This window comes from Phytophthora cinnamomi (genome assembly GCF_018691715.1).
Source record: "Phytophthora cinnamomi strain GKB4 chromosome Unknown Contig56, whole genome shotgun sequence".
NCBI classification, from domain to species: domain Eukaryota; phylum Oomycota; class Peronosporomycetes; order Peronosporales; family Peronosporaceae; genus Phytophthora; species Phytophthora cinnamomi.
In genome coordinates, this window is record NW_027150989.1 from 351,006 (window position 1) to 371,783 (window position 20,778).

General features: G+C 52.4%; 7 protein-coding genes across 7 annotated transcripts; 3 read left to right on the top strand and 4 right to left on the bottom strand.

The window, feature by feature from the left end:
- Nucleotides 1–3,026: 3,026 nt before the first annotated feature.
- On the top strand, nt 3,027–3,744 carry IUM83_14802 (Gcn5-related n-acetyltransferase; the record flags this gene model as incomplete). The annotated part of the gene is made up of 2 exons (XM_067939574.1): nt 3,027–3,188; nt 3,358–3,744. 2 exons carry the CDS (start codon nt 3,027–3,029, stop codon nt 3,742–3,744), a joined length of 549 nt encoding a protein of 182 aa, XP_067787917.1.
- A 51-nt stretch (nt 3,745–3,795) lies between these two features.
- On the top strand, nt 3,796–4,110 carry IUM83_14803 (NPP1 protein; the record flags this gene model as incomplete). The annotated part of the gene is made up of 1 exon (XM_067939575.1): nt 3,796–4,110. One exon carries the CDS (start codon nt 3,796–3,798, stop codon nt 4,108–4,110), a length of 315 nt encoding a protein of 104 aa, XP_067787916.1.
- A 257-nt stretch (nt 4,111–4,367) lies between these two features.
- IUM83_14804 (Alpha-L-arabinofuranosidase B) lies at nt 4,368–5,372 on the bottom strand (the record flags this gene model as incomplete). Its single annotated transcript, XM_067939576.1, has 1 exon — nt 4,368–5,372. The coding sequence occupies one exon, from the start codon at nt 5,370–5,372 to the stop codon at nt 4,368–4,370; it is 1,005 nt and encodes a 334-aa protein (XP_067787887.1).
- A 1,087-nt stretch (nt 5,373–6,459) lies between these two features.
- On the bottom strand, nt 6,460–6,756 carry IUM83_14805 (uncharacterized protein; the record flags this gene model as incomplete). The annotated part of the gene is made up of 1 exon (XM_067939577.1): nt 6,460–6,756. One exon carries the CDS (start codon nt 6,754–6,756, stop codon nt 6,460–6,462), a length of 297 nt encoding a protein of 98 aa, XP_067787915.1.
- A 2,070-nt stretch (nt 6,757–8,826) lies between these two features.
- On the bottom strand, nt 8,827–9,098 carry IUM83_14806 (uncharacterized protein; the record flags this gene model as incomplete). The annotated part of the gene is made up of 2 exons (XM_067939578.1): nt 8,827–8,870; nt 8,942–9,098. The coding sequence occupies 2 exons, from the start codon at nt 9,096–9,098 to the stop codon at nt 8,827–8,829; spliced, it is 201 nt and encodes a 66-aa protein (XP_067787914.1).
- A 659-nt stretch (nt 9,099–9,757) lies between these two features.
- IUM83_14807 (Retrotransposable element) lies at nt 9,758–10,138 on the bottom strand (the record flags this gene model as incomplete). The annotated part of the gene is made up of 1 exon (XM_067939579.1): nt 9,758–10,138. The coding sequence occupies one exon, from the start codon at nt 10,136–10,138 to the stop codon at nt 9,758–9,760; it is 381 nt and encodes a 126-aa protein (XP_067787913.1).
- Nucleotides 10,139–15,246: 5,108 nt separating this feature from the next.
- IUM83_14808 (Integrase catalytic core protein) lies at nt 15,247–19,256 on the top strand (the record flags this gene model as incomplete). The annotated part of the gene is made up of 3 exons (XM_067939580.1): nt 15,247–16,811; nt 16,901–17,977; nt 18,095–19,256. 3 exons carry the CDS (start codon nt 15,247–15,249, stop codon nt 19,254–19,256), a joined length of 3,804 nt encoding a protein of 1,267 aa, XP_067787920.1.
- Between the last annotated feature and the right edge of the window lie 1,522 nt (nt 19,257–20,778).

The following is a 20,778-nucleotide window of genomic DNA, read 5'->3' on the forward strand; positions in this document are numbered from 1 at the left end:
ATGTGTATACGGGCATTGTCCAATATCAGCATTGAGCGGGGGAGTGGCCAAGGATTCATAAACGGCAAAATCTTCAAGCGTAATACTTCGTGAAATGCTGCTCGCGTAAATGTGCCATCAATATGCCCCCAAGCAAAAAACCCAGTGATATCAGTTGCTGCCAGTAACGAAACCCGTTTTCCACGTGAAAATGGAGGCGATACATTCGCAGGTTGGCCACGAGGTGACCAGGCGTGTTGGCGCAGCATAGATCGCCCGTCCTTCGTGATTTCATCGACGAAAACAAGTTGGTCAGGGCATGAATGAAATGGAGCTAGTCATGACAAGTATTGTTTTCGCTCTGCAGGAATACTTTCTCGAGCCCGCTTGGTTAACTTCTTCCTCGACAAGTCCAAATCAAAACGAAGCACCCGACATACAGTAGCATCCGAAACATTGTCAAGCTGGGGGAAACGTTCCGTGATGGACGCTTTTACTTCTTCAAAATAAAGCAGGGGTGAGCTTTTACATAATCGTCGACGAAGTCGAGTACTTCGAGAGGCCATCGAGATGTGCGATGCTTCTCTCTGATCTTCTTGTCAACATTACCAGTCGATTGAAAACGCAGTAGCCACCACCGAAGAGTACGCTCTGCAATGCCGAGCACGACAGATACCATATGTACCGGAATGTCGTACGCATAGAACAAAAAGTAAGCCGTAAGTCTTCGGAGTAAGTCATTTTAAGCAAGAAAAACTCCGAATAGCCGGGTGACTGGCGGCATTCGGACTTTCTCGTCCTGTAAGGACGGCTTTCCACTACATTGGGGGTTCAACGACGTTTCATTAATGGGATGTTATGCAATAACCATCAGCTTAGTCCGATAAGGGACTAGGAGAGGCGGGTCGTCGTTGCTTGCTTGTTGGCCTGAAGACAAAGTGAGGGAAAACGCCACGCGTCCATCAGTTGGTCTGCGGTGTAGTCACCCCCAATGTACCGGTATGCACCGGTATACCGGAAGTACAATTCTGAAGTGGAAAACACAATTCCCTGGCTCTGCCATGGAAAACAGCTAACTTGCCTCTAATCTGAGTTTTAACTTTAGCACAGGTCATAGCAAATCCCACCCTACACCTAGTCTCGCCATCTTATTCCCGGTTTAAGACCTCGACTTGGCCAAAATGTGTGAAAGGCACAATAGCTAGACTTCTTCCTGAGACTTTCGCTTGATTGCCCTCGAAGATCGCCATTCTGAAGGTCCCAAAGCCTCAAGCATGTGCTCAGGCAACTACTGTCGCGCCGAGAGTACCCCAATGTCGTTGATTCTCCATCCTTGTCCTTATTGGCATGGCTTTCGTTCCTATGCCCTCTAGACTTGAACTTGAAGAACCTTCATTGCAGCCAATCACACGGAAATTATTTAACACCAGCATTTAGCACCAGAGGAGGGGAGCCTGTTCCCACAGTTTGGGCGGGCTCCTTTCACTTAATCTGTTTAACGAAGTAGCCGGCTCGCGACTTTTCGGACTCCCCCCAAGAGCACAGGAGCCCGGCTGCCCACTCCCCCCCCCCCCGGGGCTTGCTATTTACTATCCCTATTATTGTGAAAAGCACTCAGAATGTCTAATCGGATAGTAAATCGGCTGATTTAGTGCCTTATTTAGAGACGGGAACCCTTATTTATTTCGACCCATCCCTTATTTAGAATTGAGTACCCCTAATTATAATCGGTCTTATGCAGCATCGCGTCAAAGCTATTTTAGAGTCAGAATCGATTTGGTCTCTAAATAGGCTGAAATGTCAGCTCCAACCTCGGCATTCCGAGGAAGTCCGCACAAATAAATCCACCGAGCAAGCGGCTGTGCAAACACTAGCCAAGATATCAGTCAAAATAGGAGGACTCAACAGGACGAGCAGAACCAGCGCCCGTGTCGAGGACGCGGAGTTTCGCCTCGACCCAGAGGGCAGCTTTGATGACCTCTACGCGAGAGCGGAAGAGCGCATCATAGCCGCGCTAGCTGCTTTCGATATTAGAACGTTGCGCCCTGATACTAATCTCTACGCTAAGCCAAGTCAAGGTGCCACTCAGCAGGGCTGGGTGGCTTTAACTGAGTCAAATTGGACTGCCGTGTGGCCACGATCCGATCCTGCGGCATACATCGTGTCTCCGCTGTTTCTCTCCCTCACCACTCTGTTCTGACAAAATGGCTTTAGAGCCCAGTTCCCATCTCCTATTTAAGCCGACTTACTCAGATTAGTACCCACATTAACTTCCTACTCAGTACAAATTACCACGTATCGTTTTTGCTCACAGCCCTGATTTACAGAGCTATACGGAGTGAAAAAATCACCGGTTTTCACAATAATAAGTTATTAACAATTTTAAAGCGCCCTGGAGTATTATACGATACAGTGTTATTAATAATAACACTGTATCGTTTAATACTCCAGGGCGCATTAAAATTGTTTTGCAATGATTGTGTGAGGACTGCGGCATCGCCATCCTAGTGAGCGACTGACTACAACCACAGTGAGTTTCACCCTAAGTGCTCTCTTACCTAAGGCAAGCTTGCTTGTTGTCGCTATCACCAAGCTCCATGCCGACGGACCCAAACTTTTGCTGTACAATCTCAACCTGAGAGGAGATCTCCAGGCTTACTTCTGCAATGCTCACGCCAACGACATGTTGCCTTATCGCTTGTTAAATGCGCATGACAAATGGACCTTTTAAATGACCCTGGTGACTCCAAGAAGTGGCGCCTCGGCACGATAGGGGGACGCCCTCAAATCTACGTCATTGTAAGCTCTAGGGATGCTAGCGTACACGCACATCGATCCAAGTCAAGGCATTGTCGGGGTCGAACATGTTTACTTTACTCTCCAGTTGCCAAAGACCCGCGCTGCACAAAAGCCATGGTTCTACTGGTCGCGAACGCATCCCAGCTCGGGTACCGGAGGTTTGATGGAAGTACGATAGCTGCAGTCTGGCGTCGAGTGCTGCTGCGACTCGACTCAGTTTCGCGTACGTGGGGAAGCTCCGCAAAGCCATGATCTACAAGGATCGCAACTGCGATGTGCTCTTGTTCTCGATCCTCGATGGAGACTGCAACTTCGGTCTCAAGAAAGCTTTCGAGCGTTGGCTGGAACCGAGCAACATCGATGCGTGTGGTGGGCAACAGCTGGAACTGTCGGAGCTCACGGCTCCATTTGTAGGTTATAAGCCGTGAATACACGCGATGACTTCGCTTCGCACGTAGGAACTGGTCACCATTCTACATTTTTTGCTGCACCACACAGAAGGTCAACTCCAGTACGTTTCGCGCTCCCTCAACACCAATTCTCTATTGATTTTGTGCTGAACTTCACGATACTGTGCAGATGCCAGAGATACAAGCGAATCCCAAGGGCAACTCGCCTGCTGTCAATGAACTCGGCCAACCGGTTGGGTTTGCAGTACAAGCCTGGACCTCTCCGCTATTTCCACCCCACTCGACTTTGGTAAGACGCTACTGCCAACTCGAACCATTGAACGCAGCCCGCCACGCTCGAGACTTCTGGGACGCCCAGTCGGACGACCCGAAAGGCGCGAACTGGACGTACATGCTGAACGGACCCTTCTCGAGCTTCAAAGAGTTTGAGGAGTACTGCTTGGGCACCGAGAAATCTCGCGAGCCGCAGATCTACGCCGTCGTCGTGGACGGACACGCCGCCGGGATGATCGCGTACATGCGTGTCGAGCCGAGTCACGGTGTGATGGAGGTCTGACGCAATTACTATACGTCACGGCTGCAAGGGACCTGTGCAGCAGCCGAAGCCATGTATCTTCTCGCTGCGAACGCCTTCAAGCTCGGATATCGACGCAACGAGTGGAAATGCGACAGCTGCAGCCTTCCCTCACGTGGAGCTGCTACATGGTTCGGGTTCACGTACGTAGGGCTGTTCCGCCAAGCAGTTGTCTACAAAAGCCGCAACCGTGACACGACGTGGTTCTCTATCATTGATGGCGACTGGAATGGCGGTCTGAAGCAGGCGTACGAGCGCTGGCTGGAGTCGAGCAATTTTAATGAGAACGGCCAACAGAAGTTGAAGTTGGCCGAGCTGACAGCTCCGTTCGTGTATGCCGCGTCCTAGGCGTGCTACAGAGCTACCCAGGTTATTGTTTACAGCACTTGAAGGCTGCATTTGACCATTTCTGCCGGATACCGCACTTATTTCAATGTTTTTATGACAACCAACCACAGTCTACTGCATAGGATGCGCCCAACCTTGGCAAGCGAACACTATTTTTCAGCCACCGTGCTCTAATGTTCAATCTTCTTGTACTTTCACTTTCGAAAGGCGTTCTAGATTGTTGGAGATGAGGGACACGACTTCTTTGTGTCAGCTCCTCAAGCGAAAGAACCACTGCCATACCCAGCAGCCACAATGTTCGCCTGAACCTTTTCGTCAACAGCGTCACTGGGATTGCCAGTCACCATGACGCCCTCGTAGAAGCTGCCGACGCCGATGTTGCTGTTGTCACCACCGATACCGAGAACGATAGCGCCTTGCTTTTTCATCACCTCGAAGCCACGCGGGCGAGCGCCGTCGTACGTGGTCTGGAGCTTCCCCGACTGCGCATTGCCTTGCTTCAGCGCAAAAGTGCCACCCGAGCGGCCCTTGAGCATCGCAGTCACGAACTGGGATTGGACTGATGGGGTGTTCGGGCATTGGCCCTTCGAGGCACAACCGAACAGGCCGTTCTCGAGGTCCGTCATCACCCACGGACCAGCGCCTTCGCCATAGCTCCAGTCGTGGTTGCTACCGAAGTACAGCGCCTCCATCGTGGCATCACCGTCGTCATTGTTGTCTATCTCGGCGTTGCCGTAGTCAAAGCAGCACCCGTCGTTGAAGTGCGTGCCGTTCGTCACCATGTAGATGGCTTCCGCTTCATCCCCCTTCGCAATGCCATTGGTCTTGTCGTTACGGTAGCCATTGCCAATATCGATCCACACGGCGTAAGCCTTCTGGCCGTTGATGGTAAGCGGTAAACGGTTAGCGTTGGCCGGGTCGTCTGGCGTCTTCTTCCATCCTCCCGCAGGGGCCGACGTCAGGTGGTTCTCTTTGCCAGACTGGTCGTAGATGATCGAGATGACGCACGTGGTGCCCTCGCAGAACTTGTCTTGCGAAGCTGCGTCGGCAATACCTCCGGCCTTCAACGGCTTGATGTCGAGCCTCTTCGAGTCCGAGGCGCGCGTGACTTGGTACATGGGACCCGTGAACTCGTCCAGAAGTGCTCGGACCGTACTGTGTGCAGCAACACAAGGCGTGTTGCCTGCCTTGTAGATATCGCACGGACCAGCGTTGGTGGTTCCGAGAAAGACAGCGAAGAGGAGCGGAATACTGCGAAGCATCGTGTTGGAATACTGGGTTGAAGTGCGAGTTGAAGTATGTAACACTGTGGCGACGAATCGAAGAATGAACTATGGTGCATGTAGTTGCTCTGCGAGGTAAGATCTGCACCACTACCCGGTATGTATAATACTAATACCGTACCGTAAACTATATACCGTAAACCAGTGGAAGTAACTTTTTGCGCGGTTGGGTGAGGGCTCCGACTTGGTGCATTGCACACCGTCTTCACCGAATTCAGCGCTGAACACGAGTCATTGCTACGGCTGGACGGCAGGGCAAGAAGGTCAGAGCCTCTGCGGAAGTACCCACACTCTGATCATTCTATATTTTGTCTTCGACTCAACAAGCCTACGAGTTCCTAGAGTTATTTTTACCCTCCTTGCCGCACCCGTACAGGAGGCAGAGTAAATACATCAAGCTTTGTGCGCCACAACTGAGTGAAATGCTGCGTCAGCGCTTCTGGTTTACAGGACCGTCTCAAAACAACTGCGATGCATTACTGTACGACAAAACTGCAGCGAGAATGCGCATAATAGAGAACGAAGATACCATACGATGTCGAAGATTCCAGCCGCCTTGTTTTCAAGCTACATGTACGCGATAATCTGGGGGACAGATTAATCCCGTTATTAACCGTTTTGCGATGAGAGGGCGCATTTTTCGCCCTTTAACCCACCGGTACGACACCAGAATTCCTATGTATAGACTATTTTTTCTATGTACGTACTACTTTTTCACATGCTTGATATCAAGGATGTTAGAGAAAGTCTACACTTGAATTTTGTATAGTTGCAAAAAGTACAGAAACCGTATCTAAACCGTACATCTGTACGAAGACATTGCGATCGCCCATTTTATGGGACCACATACTGCTTATCCAGCGTCACGCATGGAATCTGTAGAGCTCATGCTTGATATAGCGGATATGGCATTGGCCCTTTTACTGGGAGTGAGATCTCTTTGTTGCTATACTGCGTGCAAAACGACTACGAATGCGAAATTGTGTATTGAACAAGAGAGCGAAACGCATGAAATGCAAGCACTGCTGATCGATTACTTACGACCAGACCATCCTTGTTCCTACACCTACGCGGCATCAACTCCGGCCTCTTCTCCGATGCCGCTTTTATTTTCACCAACAGCCTCGCCAGCACGGGTGGGCTTCTCCTTGCGATCGCCATCCTCATCGCCAGCGCCGTCGTCGTCCTCGTTACCAGCCCCACCATCGTTCTCGTTGGCAGCGCCACCGCCCTCCTCGTCGCTGCCGTCGGCGGGTCTCTCCTCGGCAGCGTCGCCCGGGGCTTCGTCAGGTCCATCGCTGGGGTTGATTTCACGAGAAGAGTCCTCGGTGTCTTCATCTTCTTCATCTACGTTGGTGTGCATCTTCCCTGGGGCCCTCATTTGGATTCCACGACCACAACGCGGCTGCGGGCGCTCACTTCCGTTACGCCAAAGCTGGTGCCAAATTTCGTAGCAACTCAAGTCGTTGTTGGGATAACGGCTTTGGCGCGCTTTATCACACAAGTACACACTAGCGTGATTTCAAGCATCAGTTTACCGTTAGCATGATATATGCCAAGCATGAAACACTTACCGCTTGGAGCCCTTGCTGCACGTTGGACAGTAATGCCGTGTCATCTAACGCTTAGTGCGAATAGTGCAGACCTTGCACTGCCGTTGGCGCCGTTTGCGAATTCCATTGACCTCGACCCACTCGTCGTCCATCTCAAGGCGGTGGCGTCCAGCCGTAGAGCTTGCATCACCACGCGTGGGTGCAACAGGTCCTGACGAATACAGCTTTGTACCTACAAAATTAGAGATAGAAGAAAGGAATTCCAAACCATTGCGTATCGTGTCGGCGAATTCTGCAGGGCCGACAGCCAAAAGCTGCGCGTGCAACTGCGTAATGAAACCGGCATGATCAGCAGAAGGGTCACCTCGCATCCTGCACGCTTCGCGATAAATGGTGAAGCTGTTGATGATAGCCTTGTCGATCAGTCCCAGTGCTAGAGTCTTGTAATATTTGCGGAAACACAGTGACAACTGCAGCGAGTAGCGCTCCAGACGCAATTGGTCATGCACTTCGACTCCTCCCATCCAGCGGTGGTCTTTCATTACCGACGGAGAGGGGATAGTTTCCGTTTGGCCTTGGGTACGGGGGAGTCGCCGTTCTAAATATCAAACATCCAACATGTCGTTAGCATCAATATGCATGATATTAGTCAGTATCAGCACGTACCGCATGTCGACATTGAAGTGCTGGTTCCGCAACCCGACATGTACACAATGGTGTTGTCGAACCGCATCATCGCGCTCATTTGAGGTACTGATACGATCTGCGTAGTACCCCGGGGGACGTTCTTCGGGCGCTTCGACTTTTCCTGTACGAGCGCCGTGGGGAAGCCCTTGTTGTTGGTCTGGATGGTGCCAACTGAGTAGACATTGCACTCTAGAAGTTGTAGGGCGATCTGGATCGACGTGTAGAAGTGGTCGGTGACTACCGCATAGTAAACACCATCCTGTTTTGGAGGGAGCACGGCATGTAGGTTTCGCAACGTTGCAGCAGGTCCAGCGTTGTCATCAGCAGGAGTTGCGTCGTTGGGTGCTCCTTGCTCTTTTCCCCACAATAAACTTCGATCCTGTATATGCACAGCATGGGCAACATAGACACAAACATGACATAAGTAAGTAAACCATAGACAGCGGCACAACTCGCATCATATACAGTATGTGGGACTGCACAATAAAAAAACACGTCTGCTCCACGGAGCAGACGTGTACAGTAGATCGTTGAACACACCTTAGGCAGTATGCTGTCTGCGCGCAGCAAGTCACGAGCAACTTGGTTCCCCAACGGTGGGGTTTATCCTTCATGAACTGACGCATGGGGTTGAACTTGCTCCGTGAAGGCACCATTGCCTCATCGAAAGAGAGTATTGGCGGAGTCTGGTATCCGCGTCTAAATGTCCGATGTCGAGTTTCCACAATCGGCCGAACCTTCCACGCCTTGTCGATTGCAGCTTCTTCAGCTCGATTATTGGAAAAATGCAGATATCGCATGATGCGATTGAACTGGTCCCTCTGCAATATGCGGCCGAATGTACCGGTCGATATCGCGCCCACGGTACTTGTGGCCCAGTGATCCGACAGACGCCTAGTATGCGGGCATAGCATACGCGCCAGGATTTGACCAATGCAATGTAGAATCTTGTGAGCCCGAATCTTCGTGTGCAAACGCTTCTCGTTCGCATGTATCTGGTCCAATATGAGCCGATTCTCTCCCGTCTGCGTCCTAAATTTTGCCTCCATTATGTCCGGCAGCGTTTGCTCGTAGTACCGGTTCGATTCCTTCTCCACCCCGAGCCAGAATCCACGCGGTGAAAATAATAGGGACAGCTCTAGCGGCGACTCGTACAATCCTAAGATTTCGGTGGTAGGTCCATACGCCCCGTCTTACAGCCCTGGAAACTCTTCGTACGCTGGAAAGTTGGCCGGATCTATATGCAGTATAATCGAGCATGTGTCAGTAGTGGAGATGTGTGATATCGCTTCAAAATACAATTCGCACCTGTTTCCCAACCTTCCTTCCGCATCCGCTTCAGCGCAACACTGTCGTTTTTCAGCTTGGTCAAGTCTTGCCCTTCGATTTGACGCCAGTTGTCGATAACGTCTTTCCATCGCTCACGCTCCTTTTTGTTCTGCTGTTGCACGGCGCGCAGCTGCAGGCGCTTGGTCAGCACGTACCTCGGCCTGGGGGTACTGGATTTGTTTCGGCTGACGATACAGGACTGAGTGCAGGAGATTCTTCAGCAGAGTGGAAATCCACATCAGCGCTCTCCTCATTTGCCCCACTCTCGTCGTCACTACACAACGGAAGACCGTTGGAAAGCACGACATCATCAATCTCTTCATACCACTCGACAGAACCAGCGTCAGAGTCTTCGTAGTCCGAATTCAGAGCACAGTCATCTTCAGTTGCTTGTGTGCCACCAGGCATCGAAGAAGAGGTAAGACCTGTTGGTGCATCTCCTAGCGATGCCATATCGAGCGCCCATTCGAGACATGATACATATGTAGCATGTAGTTAGGATTTCGGCTTCTACCATGATTGATATCTAGGATATGACCACTATACCTGACGGCTGCGGCCCGAAGTGGCGTTTGGGGAGATGAACAAGCTGGCGTCTGCTGAGCGAATTGGAGTGAAGGCTCTGCTGGAGAAGGATAGGTGCCGCCAATCTCGTAGCCCGCGTCTGACGATGCCTCGCTAAACAAATACACGCGCAACATTGTAAAAATATGAAACGTATTGCGCATCTGCGATGCGTCATACCTGCACGCATCTTCTCTTCCAGAACATGGGGGCTTCCTGTGCGTGCCCTCTTCACCGCTTGCACTGTTCTCGATCCAGCCGCTTCTGCTTTCCTTTTCCAATGGTGTTCGCCGCTTTCTGCGGCCTGGCTTTCTTCCGCAGTTGCTTTGGGGAGGGTTTACTGCGCGATGTAGCCGGTGGCGTGGTCGCCTCCACGTACTCAGCGTCATCATTCGACATCTCCTCAGCCGCGTCGTTGTAGTCTTCATCTCTGTCGTCGTCCAACTCCGACTCAGCTTCCGCGGCTCTTTCGGCCAGCTCCTCAGCATCGAGGGCAGCCACAGGTGCCTTCCCATGCAGTCTTGGTGTCTTCGCTAACATATTGTAGAAGTTAGATAGCGCCCCTTTCTTTTGAGGCCGTTCCATTGAATTCTTGGGCACTGGCACCGTCATTCTCGGTCGGCCGGGTGTTTGAGGCGCTGGCGATGCGCCTTCGTTCTCTTTTTCCTCCCCGAAGTCTGCATCGCGATCCCGCGTGCCGTCGACGTATTCGAGGTGCTCACGTACGAGGCATTCCCGATCGGCGCCTTCCCTCCTCTCCAGACGGCGCAGATATGTTTCAGCCTCGCGCCGGATCACTCGGTGCGCAGGTATCTTCACTCGACCCTGAAAGTTCATGAATGATCCAGTGGGCCTCACCCACCACTCATCCCTAGGGCACTGGGAAGTACTGGTCATGTTCAAGGAGGATACATGGACCTTTCTTCCTACCATTGGCACCCCAAGCCCTGTGCATCGAGTACCAAATCGGACCAATCGACCGGTTTATGGCCTTTTCCCATGCTTGATATCAAGCATGTGGGACCATCTGGTCGCCATATGGTCGCCATATGGTACTGCCCACATGCTTGATATATCAAGCCTCAGTACCGGGGGGGGGGGGGGGGTTACGATGTTTTACAAAACAAGGTACGAATACCCTCACTAAAAGGGCGCATTTTTCGACCTTTTACCAAACTTCAACTGCAAATTAGCTATCATTTACAACAAATCAGAAAAGGTGCTTGGCGTAATCATAATGTAATCATGTCCAATACAAATTTCAAGATGTAGTTTCGCACACTGTACCTACACTGTGAAAGCGGAAAGCACAGTAGATACTATGTTCCATAAGACACGCGAACCGCAATACCGTGATTTCGTTAAAGGGCGAATTTTGCGACATTTTACAATTAAATGGCATAGATTTTTATTGTATAGTTAATAGAGGTGGCTCGCGAAAGGGTTAATAACATTGTATCGTACTTCAAAGTGCATTGCAATAAAATTGTTTTACAATGATTATGTGTGAGGACTACGGCATCGCCATCCTAGTGAGCGACTGTGTAGTAGGTCTCAGTGAAGACACCATTAGTGAAGCTGGCACTCCCAGAACACTTATGCCGATTGTATTCCTCAAGGCACAGTAAAATCTAAAGTAAGGACTATCTACGCTAGGCACTGTGGTCCTACCAGCCCTGGTGAGATATCCAGTTGTAGCTTGGGAGAGACGTCACAGTCTTACCCTGTAGCAACTGCTTATCACAACCAACTGTAGCGTTGCGTGAGGCTTTCACGCCAAAATCCTACTACCGACTGACTACAACCACAGTGAGTTTCACCCTAAGAGCTCTCTTACCTAAGGCAAGCTTGCTTGTTGTCGCTATCACCAAGCTTCATGCCGACGGACCCAAACTTTTGCTGTACAATCTCAACCTGAGAGGAGATCTCCAGGCTTACTTCTGCAATGCTCACGCCAACGACATGTTGCCTTATCGCTTGTTAAATGCGCATGACAAATGGACCTTTTAAATGACCCTGGTGACTCCAAGAAGTGGCGCCTCGGCACGATAGGGGGACGCCCTCAAATCTACGTCATTGACTTTCACGGTACCAGTAAGAGCTTCGACGCCCACGCTTGATCACCAACGCAAAGTGAACAGGACAACACGCGCCAAATTTCCGAATGTCACGTCGGGGGTCTTGTTCTCCGTAGTCTCCATGTTGACCACGAGCACTAGAGTTAACTTTGTAGTAGGTCTCAGTGAAGACACCATTAGTGAAGCTGGCACTCCCAGAACACTTATGCCGATTGTATTCCTCAAGGCACAGTAAAATCTAAAGTAAGGACTATCTACGCTAGGCACTGTGGTCCTACCAGCCCTGGTGAGATATCCAGTTGTAGCTTGGGAGAGACGTCACAGTCTTACCCTGTAGCAACTGCTTATCACAACCAACTGTAGCGTTGCGTGAGGCTTTCACGCCAAAATCCTACTACAGTCCCCCCTCAAGCCTCACCCAACCTCGTAAGATTGGTCCAGGTAAAATGCTCAGCGACACTCGTCACCGTCGATGCACTTTTGTCAATGCACATAGTCATCACGCCAGTATCGGTCAACTTCGTCTCCACAAACTCATGACGATGGCGTATCCTCTTGAACCACACTTGGCAGTGTAAGCACCAGGATCACGCTGACTGACACTTGCCAGTAACGCTGTCCAACGAAATTGCGACCAAACCACGGTCACTCACTCTTCAGTGTTTGTAGATACAATGATCACACTTGTCGACGCACAGCTTGTTGACACTCATCAACTCCCGTTAGTCGATATCCGCCAACAGTATTTGTAGGATCACTTGCCCACCGTTATGGCGTTCCGTTTAAGGACACAATAGCCACCAGTGCAGTCGCTAGATGACACTCGTCACCAGATTCGGGCGACAGTCTAGTCCAACCACGGCATATTCCTTAGTGGACCTATACTCGACAAAGCACTCGGTAGATGGCACTCGCCACCACCTGTGACAGACAACTCAGTCATCAACGGCATCGCGCCGCTCAGTACTTCATGGACCATAGCTAGATGGCACTCGCCACTACATTTGACAGACAACTCAGTCCATCAACGGCATCGCGCCGCTCAGTCCTTCATGGACCACAGCTAGATGGCACTCACCACCAGCTTTGACAGACAACACTGTCCATCAACGGCATCGCGCCGCCCAAGACGCTCCGGAAGAATTTATTTTGGTTCGTATACCGACCTGATCTTGTTCACGATCAGGGATGCGGATCAGGGATGTAAACTGATCGATTCGACGGTGAAGCAAGTGTGTATTAGGGAAGTTGCTGCATTATAGGAAGGTGCTAGTAGCTACCGAACAATATCTATAGTGTGACAGTGGCGCCTGAACCAGTGGCGCTGTCGGAGGGAGTCACCTCCTCAGTCATCTCCTCGTCGGTAGGAATGTCGATGGCTACAGGAAGCTGGATTACTTCGCTAGCAACTCGTCGGGAACGGCAACGGCCACGAGGAACGTTAGCAAAACGACGCACATACTCGTGTGACATCGTCTTAATCACCGTGACCAATGTCGCCACAGAGGGATGAGGCGTTGGGAACCTACTGTTTAACTCGCGGAAAACCGCTCGAGCGGAATGTTAGTCCTCGCGATTAGTTCGTTGTCCAGCCCAAACACATTCCAGACTTCAATGGAGTACTGTTCAAGCCATGTGCGCTCAAAATACAGAACTCTCCCCCATTTTCCTACAGAATAGGCCACCCCAGCTATAGTGTATCACCGCTTGATATCACGCCTTACCCACTTAATGCCCCGTTCAACTTGATCATGCTGAATCATAGTTAGTGCGTCTAGCACACCCTGCGTCATGGCAATGGGGCGCTTCTCATCTGGTATAGCGTAACGCTTTATTGCCCGACGGAGGCAGGGTGCGCCCAAACCAGAAGACGCGTAGGCTTAGTCAAGTCGTCACGGTTTCGTGTAATACAGTGAAATTGGAAAAACGTAACTGCGCAAGCGAAAGCGGTGGGATCTCGATAGAGCCGTGTACGTTGCCCGAATAATGCTGGTTTCTTGCATGGTGCACGCGCCGTATCACTTGCTGCTCCGACAGGCCGCGCACGACATCAGGATTGTCCGTTGAGTATAAGCGGCGCTGGAGCTCCTCCCAGACTCGACGCACAGGCCATGCAGCATGCTCAATCGCTAATATGTCAGTTTGTGCCTTCATTTCAGCTTCTACGCTGGCGACGGAGCTAGCTACAACTGTCTCGCTGCAAGTATGCGATCGGACGCACGAGTAGCCCATTGAGAAAACGTAAGCTCCATTTTGCCACAGCAGCCCGCTCGATACTTAGAACACCGATAAACTATCTTCCTCGAAGAAGCCCAAGCGCGAGTGTACTTGTACCCCTTGATGAAACACGTCGTACGCTCAGCACGTCTCGGGGCGCTGCTGCCGGTGAATTCAGCTGGCCGGGCCGCTTGCCCGTCGCCACCTTCAGGTACTTCTGCTACGTTTTCAGCTCGAGAGGCACCCTCGCTACCCACCACCGCGGCCCCCACCTCTTCGTCCTTCCCGACCGCACTAGCGCCTTCCTCCATGTCACGTGAACCCTTTGACGCAATTTCCCGACTGTTTCAGCACCCAGCACTGCCTGCCCTGGGACCCTCTCCATCACTAGTTTCCCGATCCCACACCCGATCATCGCTGTGACATCCGTCGGATAATAAAACCGATCAGTTCCGTATACGACCCATTTTGGAGGTAGCCGATGCTCCCAGTGCCGCTAGACACCGCACCGCTTGTCGAGGAACGGCTAGAGTCACCCGACACAGACTCGCTACCCGCCGATGTAGCTAAAGCAACAGACACGTCGCTGCTGTTAGCCGCCTTCGTTGAACCGGAAGCCATCGTCACCACGCCCGACATCGCATCAACCGACGCGCCGCTCCTGATCGTCGCAAAGCCGCTCAACACGCCCCCGCTCACTGCTTGCCAGACTAACGTTGCCGCTGCCCAGCAACTCCTGTAGACGCACTCACAGGTCCGCCGAGTACACTCACCGAGCCGCTCACATCACTGCGACGAACGCCGCTCGACAAGATCGCCACGCCGTCCTCGCCGAACGACACGGACACAGATCCTCCGCGCGTGCTCGTGCTGCCAATCGACCCCGTCGAATCTCCACGTTGCCTGCTGTAGTAGCAATGCGAACCATCGTGGCTCGCACAAACTATCCACATAGACAAACATTTGCGGCCACACCACCGTTGACAGCACAGTAGTTCTGACGACAAGCTGTTGAATACAGGGATTCGTTCCCTAGGGCTCGTACCATGTCAGTTCAACCCTCCGCCAAATATTGCAATACTGTTACAGGGTACTGAACCTTGGTACACTGTACCAGTTCCGAGGTACCCGAACCGGTTAACCGAACCGGTCCAATACGACCACACGTTGATTAGACGAGTAGGTTGATTGGACGAGCAGTGTAGAATGATGGTTGATTAGACGCACTAGTTGATAGGACGCACGGCTGCGTGTCTTTAGCACTAGCCTAGGGTGTAAGCTCCAACAATCCAATCACTTCTGAATTTCGATTCAACCCCCCAAGTGACCTTCCTCGCCTCGCCCCAAGCCTCGGCGGTGTCTACGACCAAGTGAACCAGTGCAAGATCCCAGTACGACCTTCTTCAGGTTATGAGCCCAAGCACCATGTCCTCTGTCCAAGACACCAAGATCTCCATCGACAAGTTCAACGGCGACAACTACGCCACGTGGAACCGCTACATGCGTGGCGTGTTCCTGACCAAGTCGGTGTGGAGCGTCGTGAACCGCGAGACGAAACCAAGCTTCGCGGACACGAGGGCCAAGGACGACTACGTCAAGTCGAGCAACATCGCGTTCGGCCTGATGTTGCTCCACATGGATGCTGACTACCATCATGTGGTCGACGACTGCGAGGAAGCGTGGGTGGCCTGGACGCGACTGCGTTCGCTCTACGGGGGGTCGCAGAAGGCTGGACGCATCTACCTGAAGCGCCAGCTCTTCAGCATGGAGATGGCAGAAGGCGGCAATGTGCTTCATCATTGCAATGAAGTCCTCAACATCAGCGCCAAGCTCAGCAACATCGGCGCCAAGATGGAGGATGAAGACGTGGCGATCTGCTTGCTCAGGAGTCTGCCCAAGACTTTCGGGAACGTCGTTCTCAACTTGGAGATGAGCAACGCAGAGCTGCGCACTCAAGATGTGATCAAGGTGCTCACGAATGAGCACATCAAGCGGCAGGGCGAGAAGACGGCTCAGGTGAAGATTGAAAACGCTGCGAGGGCCTTCAATGCCGAGCGTGAAAGTCGCCACTGCACGTACTGCGGAAAATCGGGGCACGTCATGGAAAAGTGCTGGACCAAGCAGAAGGAAGAGAATCGAGGTGCACGACGTGGCCGGTCTGGTCGCGGTGCGAACAACGTCCAGTGGCGTGACGACAGCGATGACGACTGCGTCGCGTTCGCGGTCTCTATGGAGTGTGGAGTCTCCAGGACCAACAAGTTTCAAGGCTCATGGGCGATCGACAGTGGTGCCACGCACCACATCTGCAACGACAAGGCCAAGTTTGTCGACATCAAGGTGTGCGACGAAGGTGAACTCACGGTCGCCAACGGCAACACGGCCAAGATCATGGGAGTCGGGACGGTCATGCAGCGGGTCACTTTGCCCAACGGCAAGGAGCGCGACATCCGCATTCAAGATGCACTTTACGTGCCAAGCATGAACAAGAACCTGCTTTCGGTGCCGCAGATCAACCGAAGCGGACTGTTCAAGGTGGTGTTTGATGGTGCTGAAATGCACATCGCACAGAAGAAGTCGAAGAAAATCGTGGCTTCCGCGGACCTGATCGACGGCCTCTACTGGCTCCGAGTCCCAAGCTGCGCTGCGAATTCGGTGTCCAAGGCGTCGGTCAACGCGGTGGATCTTCATGCGCGTTTGGGTCACGCGCCGAATGACGTTCTTCGGAAGATGGTCTCAAGTGGCATGGTGATGGGTGCGAAAATGCCGACATCGTCCAAGAAGTCAAGCCAGTGTCGTGGGTGCCAACAAGGGAAAATGGTGCAAAAGCCCTTCCCGAGCAACCCGAACAAGCGCAAGTACAAGCCGTTCGAGTTCCTCCACTTCGACATCTGCGGGCCCATGGAAGAAGAGTCGCTGGGTGGCAGCCGCTACTTGCTGCTCATCACGGACGAAGCCAGCGGCTGCATGTCGGGATTCTGTCTGCGAGCCAGGTCGGAGAGTGAAGGCTGCTTGCGCCGATTCATCACCAAGGTGGAGAAGCAATTCGATGCCAGGGTGAAGTTCGTGCGTCATGACGGAGCCAAGGAGTTCGCGACCACCCGCTCTTGGCGTACTACGAAGACCACGGCATCGAAGTGCAGCCCACGGTTCGGTATGCGCACCAAACCAACGCGACGGCTGAACGCGCCAACCGAACCATCGTGACCATCGGCCGCAGCATGCTTCATTACGCTGGGTTGGACAAGACGTTCTGGGCGGAAGCAGCGATAACGGCAATTTACATCAAGAATCGTCTGCCGTCACCCAAGTCGCCCGACAAAACCCCGTTCGAGATCGTCTACAAGTCCAAGCCCAACGTCAAGCACATGCGGATCTTCGGGTGCAAGGCCTACGTTTTGACGCCGAAGGAGAAGCGACTCAAGTGGGACCCCAAAGCTCGTGAAGGAATTTTCATGGGTTACGAGGAGCGTTCCAAGGCGTATCGAGTTTATGACATCGAGGCGGGGCAGGTGGTCATCTCTCGCGATGTCACATTCGATGAGTCAAGCTTCGATGACTCCAAGGCTGCCGATGGTGAAGAAGTCAACCGACTTACCGACGTTTTCGACGACATGCAAGTCTCCGACGACTCCGGTACAAGGGTGTTCACGCAGGCGGGGAAGCGCAAATCGCGTCCGGACAACCAAGATCGCGACAATGTTCGGCGTCCTCGTCGCAGTGCTGGACTCGAAGAAGCAAGTGCGCCTGGACCCTCGGTTGACGAAGACCAACGTGAATCTACGCCGGCACAAGAAGAAAACTCGGAAGAAGACGATGAAGACGGCTCGACCCCACCCATGTTCTGGCGTGCAAGTGCGAATGCTGTGGAAGCAAGCGACAGCGCGGAGCCGAAGACGTTTCAAGAAGCTGTGAACGGACCAGACCAAGTCCAATGGCGCAAGCCAATTCGTGCCGAACTCAAGTCAATGCGGCTGCGAGGTGTTTTCCGCGCCGCCAAACTGCCCAACAACCAGCGCGCAGTCGGTACCAAGTGGGTGTTCAAGATTAAGCGCAACGCGGACGGATCGATCGAGAAGTTCAAGGCTCGGCTCGTCGCGAAAGGCTTCGTGCAGAAGTATGGGATCGACTACACCGAGACGTTTTCGCCCGTGGTCAAGTACGTCACGCTGCGAATGATCATTGCGGTTGCCAAGTACTTCGGATGGCCGATGGACCAGCTCGACGTGGTGACTGCGTTCCTGTACGGCTTGATGAAGGAGAAGGTGTTCTGCAGCGTGCCTGAAGGCGTGGAACTGGACGACGGTTTCGACTGCGTGGAACTGCTCAAGGCGATTTACGGACTCAAGCAAGCTTCGCGCGTATGGAACGAGACCTTCGACGAGTATGTGCGCTCCATCGGTTTTCACGTGTCAAGCTACGACCCATGCCTCTACATCAAGGTCGTCGACGGTGAATGCGTTCTGCTGCTGGTCTACGTGGACGACGTCTTGGTGACCGGAAGCTCGGCGGAAATGATCGCGGAAGTCAAGCGCCAACTCAAGTCGCGGTTCGAGATGACCGACAGTGGCAAGTGTTCCTTCATCCTCGGGATCGAGGTGGTCGACAACGCGGATGGCAGTGTTACTCTGAGCCAAGCTCGCTACATCAACGACATCCTGGAGCGCTTCGGCATGCAAGACTGCAAACCCGCTGCAAGCCCGGTCGACATCAGCATGAAGCTAGTATCAAGCGACGCCATGACCAAGTTGGACGCGCCATTTCGCGAGGCTGTCGGTGCACTCATGCACTTGATGACATCGACTCGCCCAGACATTGCGTTCGCTGTCGGCTACGTGTCACGCTTCATGGAGAACCCGCAAGTCGAGCACTGGATTGCGGTCAAGCGCATCTTCCGCTACCTTCAAGGGACCAAGTCGTACGGAATCCGCTTCTCGCCGGGCAAGGACATCGACTTTCAAGGTTACTCGGATGCCGACTGGGCTGGTGATCTTAGTGATCGCAAGTCTACGTCGGGCTACCTGTTCCAAGTCGCCGGCGGACCGATCTCATGGGGTTCCAAGAAGCAGTCAAGTGTGTCGCTCTCGACAAGCGAGGCCGAGTACATCGCACTGAGTTTGGCGATTCAAGAAGGCAAGTGGGTGCACAAGCTGCTGTGCGAGATCCTGGTTGCTGCAAGAGGAGTCACGCCCGAGTTGAAGATGTTCGAAGACAACCAGTCGTGCATCAAGATGACCAAGAACCCCGTGAACCATGGCCGCGCCAAGCACATCGACATCAAGTACCATCACATCCGCGACGAAGTCAAGCGCGGCGAAGTGATCGTCGAGTACTGCGAGACTGCCACCATGCTGGCCGACATCATGACCAAGGGACTTGCCGGACCACGCCACAAGGACTTGACGGCTGCGCTCGGCGTTCACGCGTGTTCGCATTGAGGGGGCGTGTTGCAGGGTACTGAACCTTGGTACACTGTACCAGTTCCGAGGTACCCGAACCGGTTAACCGAACCGGTCCAATACGACCACACGTTGATTAGACGAGTAGGTTGATTGGACGAGCAGTGTAGAATGATGGTTGATTAGACGCACTAGTTGATAGGACGCACGGCTGCGTGTCTTTAGCACTAGCCTAGGGTGTAAGCTCCAACAATCCAATCACTTCTGAATTTCGATTCAACCCCCCAAGTGACCTTCCTCGCCTCGCCCCAAGCCTCGGCGGTGTCTACGACCAAGTGAACCAGTGCAAGATCCCAGTACGACCTTCTTCAAATACGATATCCACGCCAAGACACAATCTTCGCCGTACTCGCACCTTCGCATGATGAAATCTGGTCACTTTCTACGTTGACGCCCTGACCAGGACGTTGCAGAGGTCACAACGTACAAACATCTTCACAACTTCTGACGCTGCATGGTGTCAGTGCTGCACACGAGCAACTTCTCATTTGCCACCACCATCGCGTCCTTGACTTGACTTCACCACTCGCTGTTCAAGGCGAAATACATTCAGGGTTGCTGAGTTGCGTTACTCAGACGCATCTATTCCAACTGACACTCACGTGTCATCACCTCCCAGGTATGCCTCTCGATGCTTGTGAAACACTTCACTTCACTAATGGCTCCTGTCAATTCGAAAGCATAGACTACAACACTTCTGTGATGTAGTCGAAGCTTGGGCTCGTAGAAGGCAAAAAGAAAGTGATATTGTAACTTAAAGGCCGTACTCTCTTGTACTCTAGACTAGCTACTCACTTCATGGCCACTCCTTGTTGAATGCAATTGTTAGTTGACGGGTCGCCCCGTAAACTTCGTCCCGTAAGCCGTCCCATAAGCTGTCCCGTAATACGTACCGCACCAAATATAAATTACGTGCTCCGTAATAAATTACGAAACCAGTAATATATAACGCAGTGCGTTACAACTTCAGCCATAGTTTGTGATTCCACAGGTGTGCACACGTAACAAGATGTACTTCTCTGGCGATAAACTTCCGTTGATAGAACAACACTTTGTTTCGCATTGCAGCTCGAATTCATCGCCCCACCGCCAGGTCGTCACACTTGCATCACACTCCAATCTTATAACACATCGTAAACATCTTAGCGTCAACGCAATTCATCGCGTGAAGTTGCACCAAGGCCACCACTCGTGACCGTCTTGTGCAACTGTAGAGACAACTAGCTTTGTCTCGATATCTTCAACAAATCAAAAGCCATAACACGTGCGGCTTCAGTCAGCTACACGACCACTTTAGCCACGTGATGATCGCGTCATACCCACAACGCTATCATGTTATCATGTTCCTGACTCTCTCAGAATTGCCGCCGACTGCGACACGACATATTATCTGCCGGTCCCATTCCAGCGAACACCACCTCAGGAAACCGTTTACTCCACTTGGCATGTCCGTTGTTTTAACGCAGAATTCCTCCGCTATTTCACATTTTCTCGTGCGCAT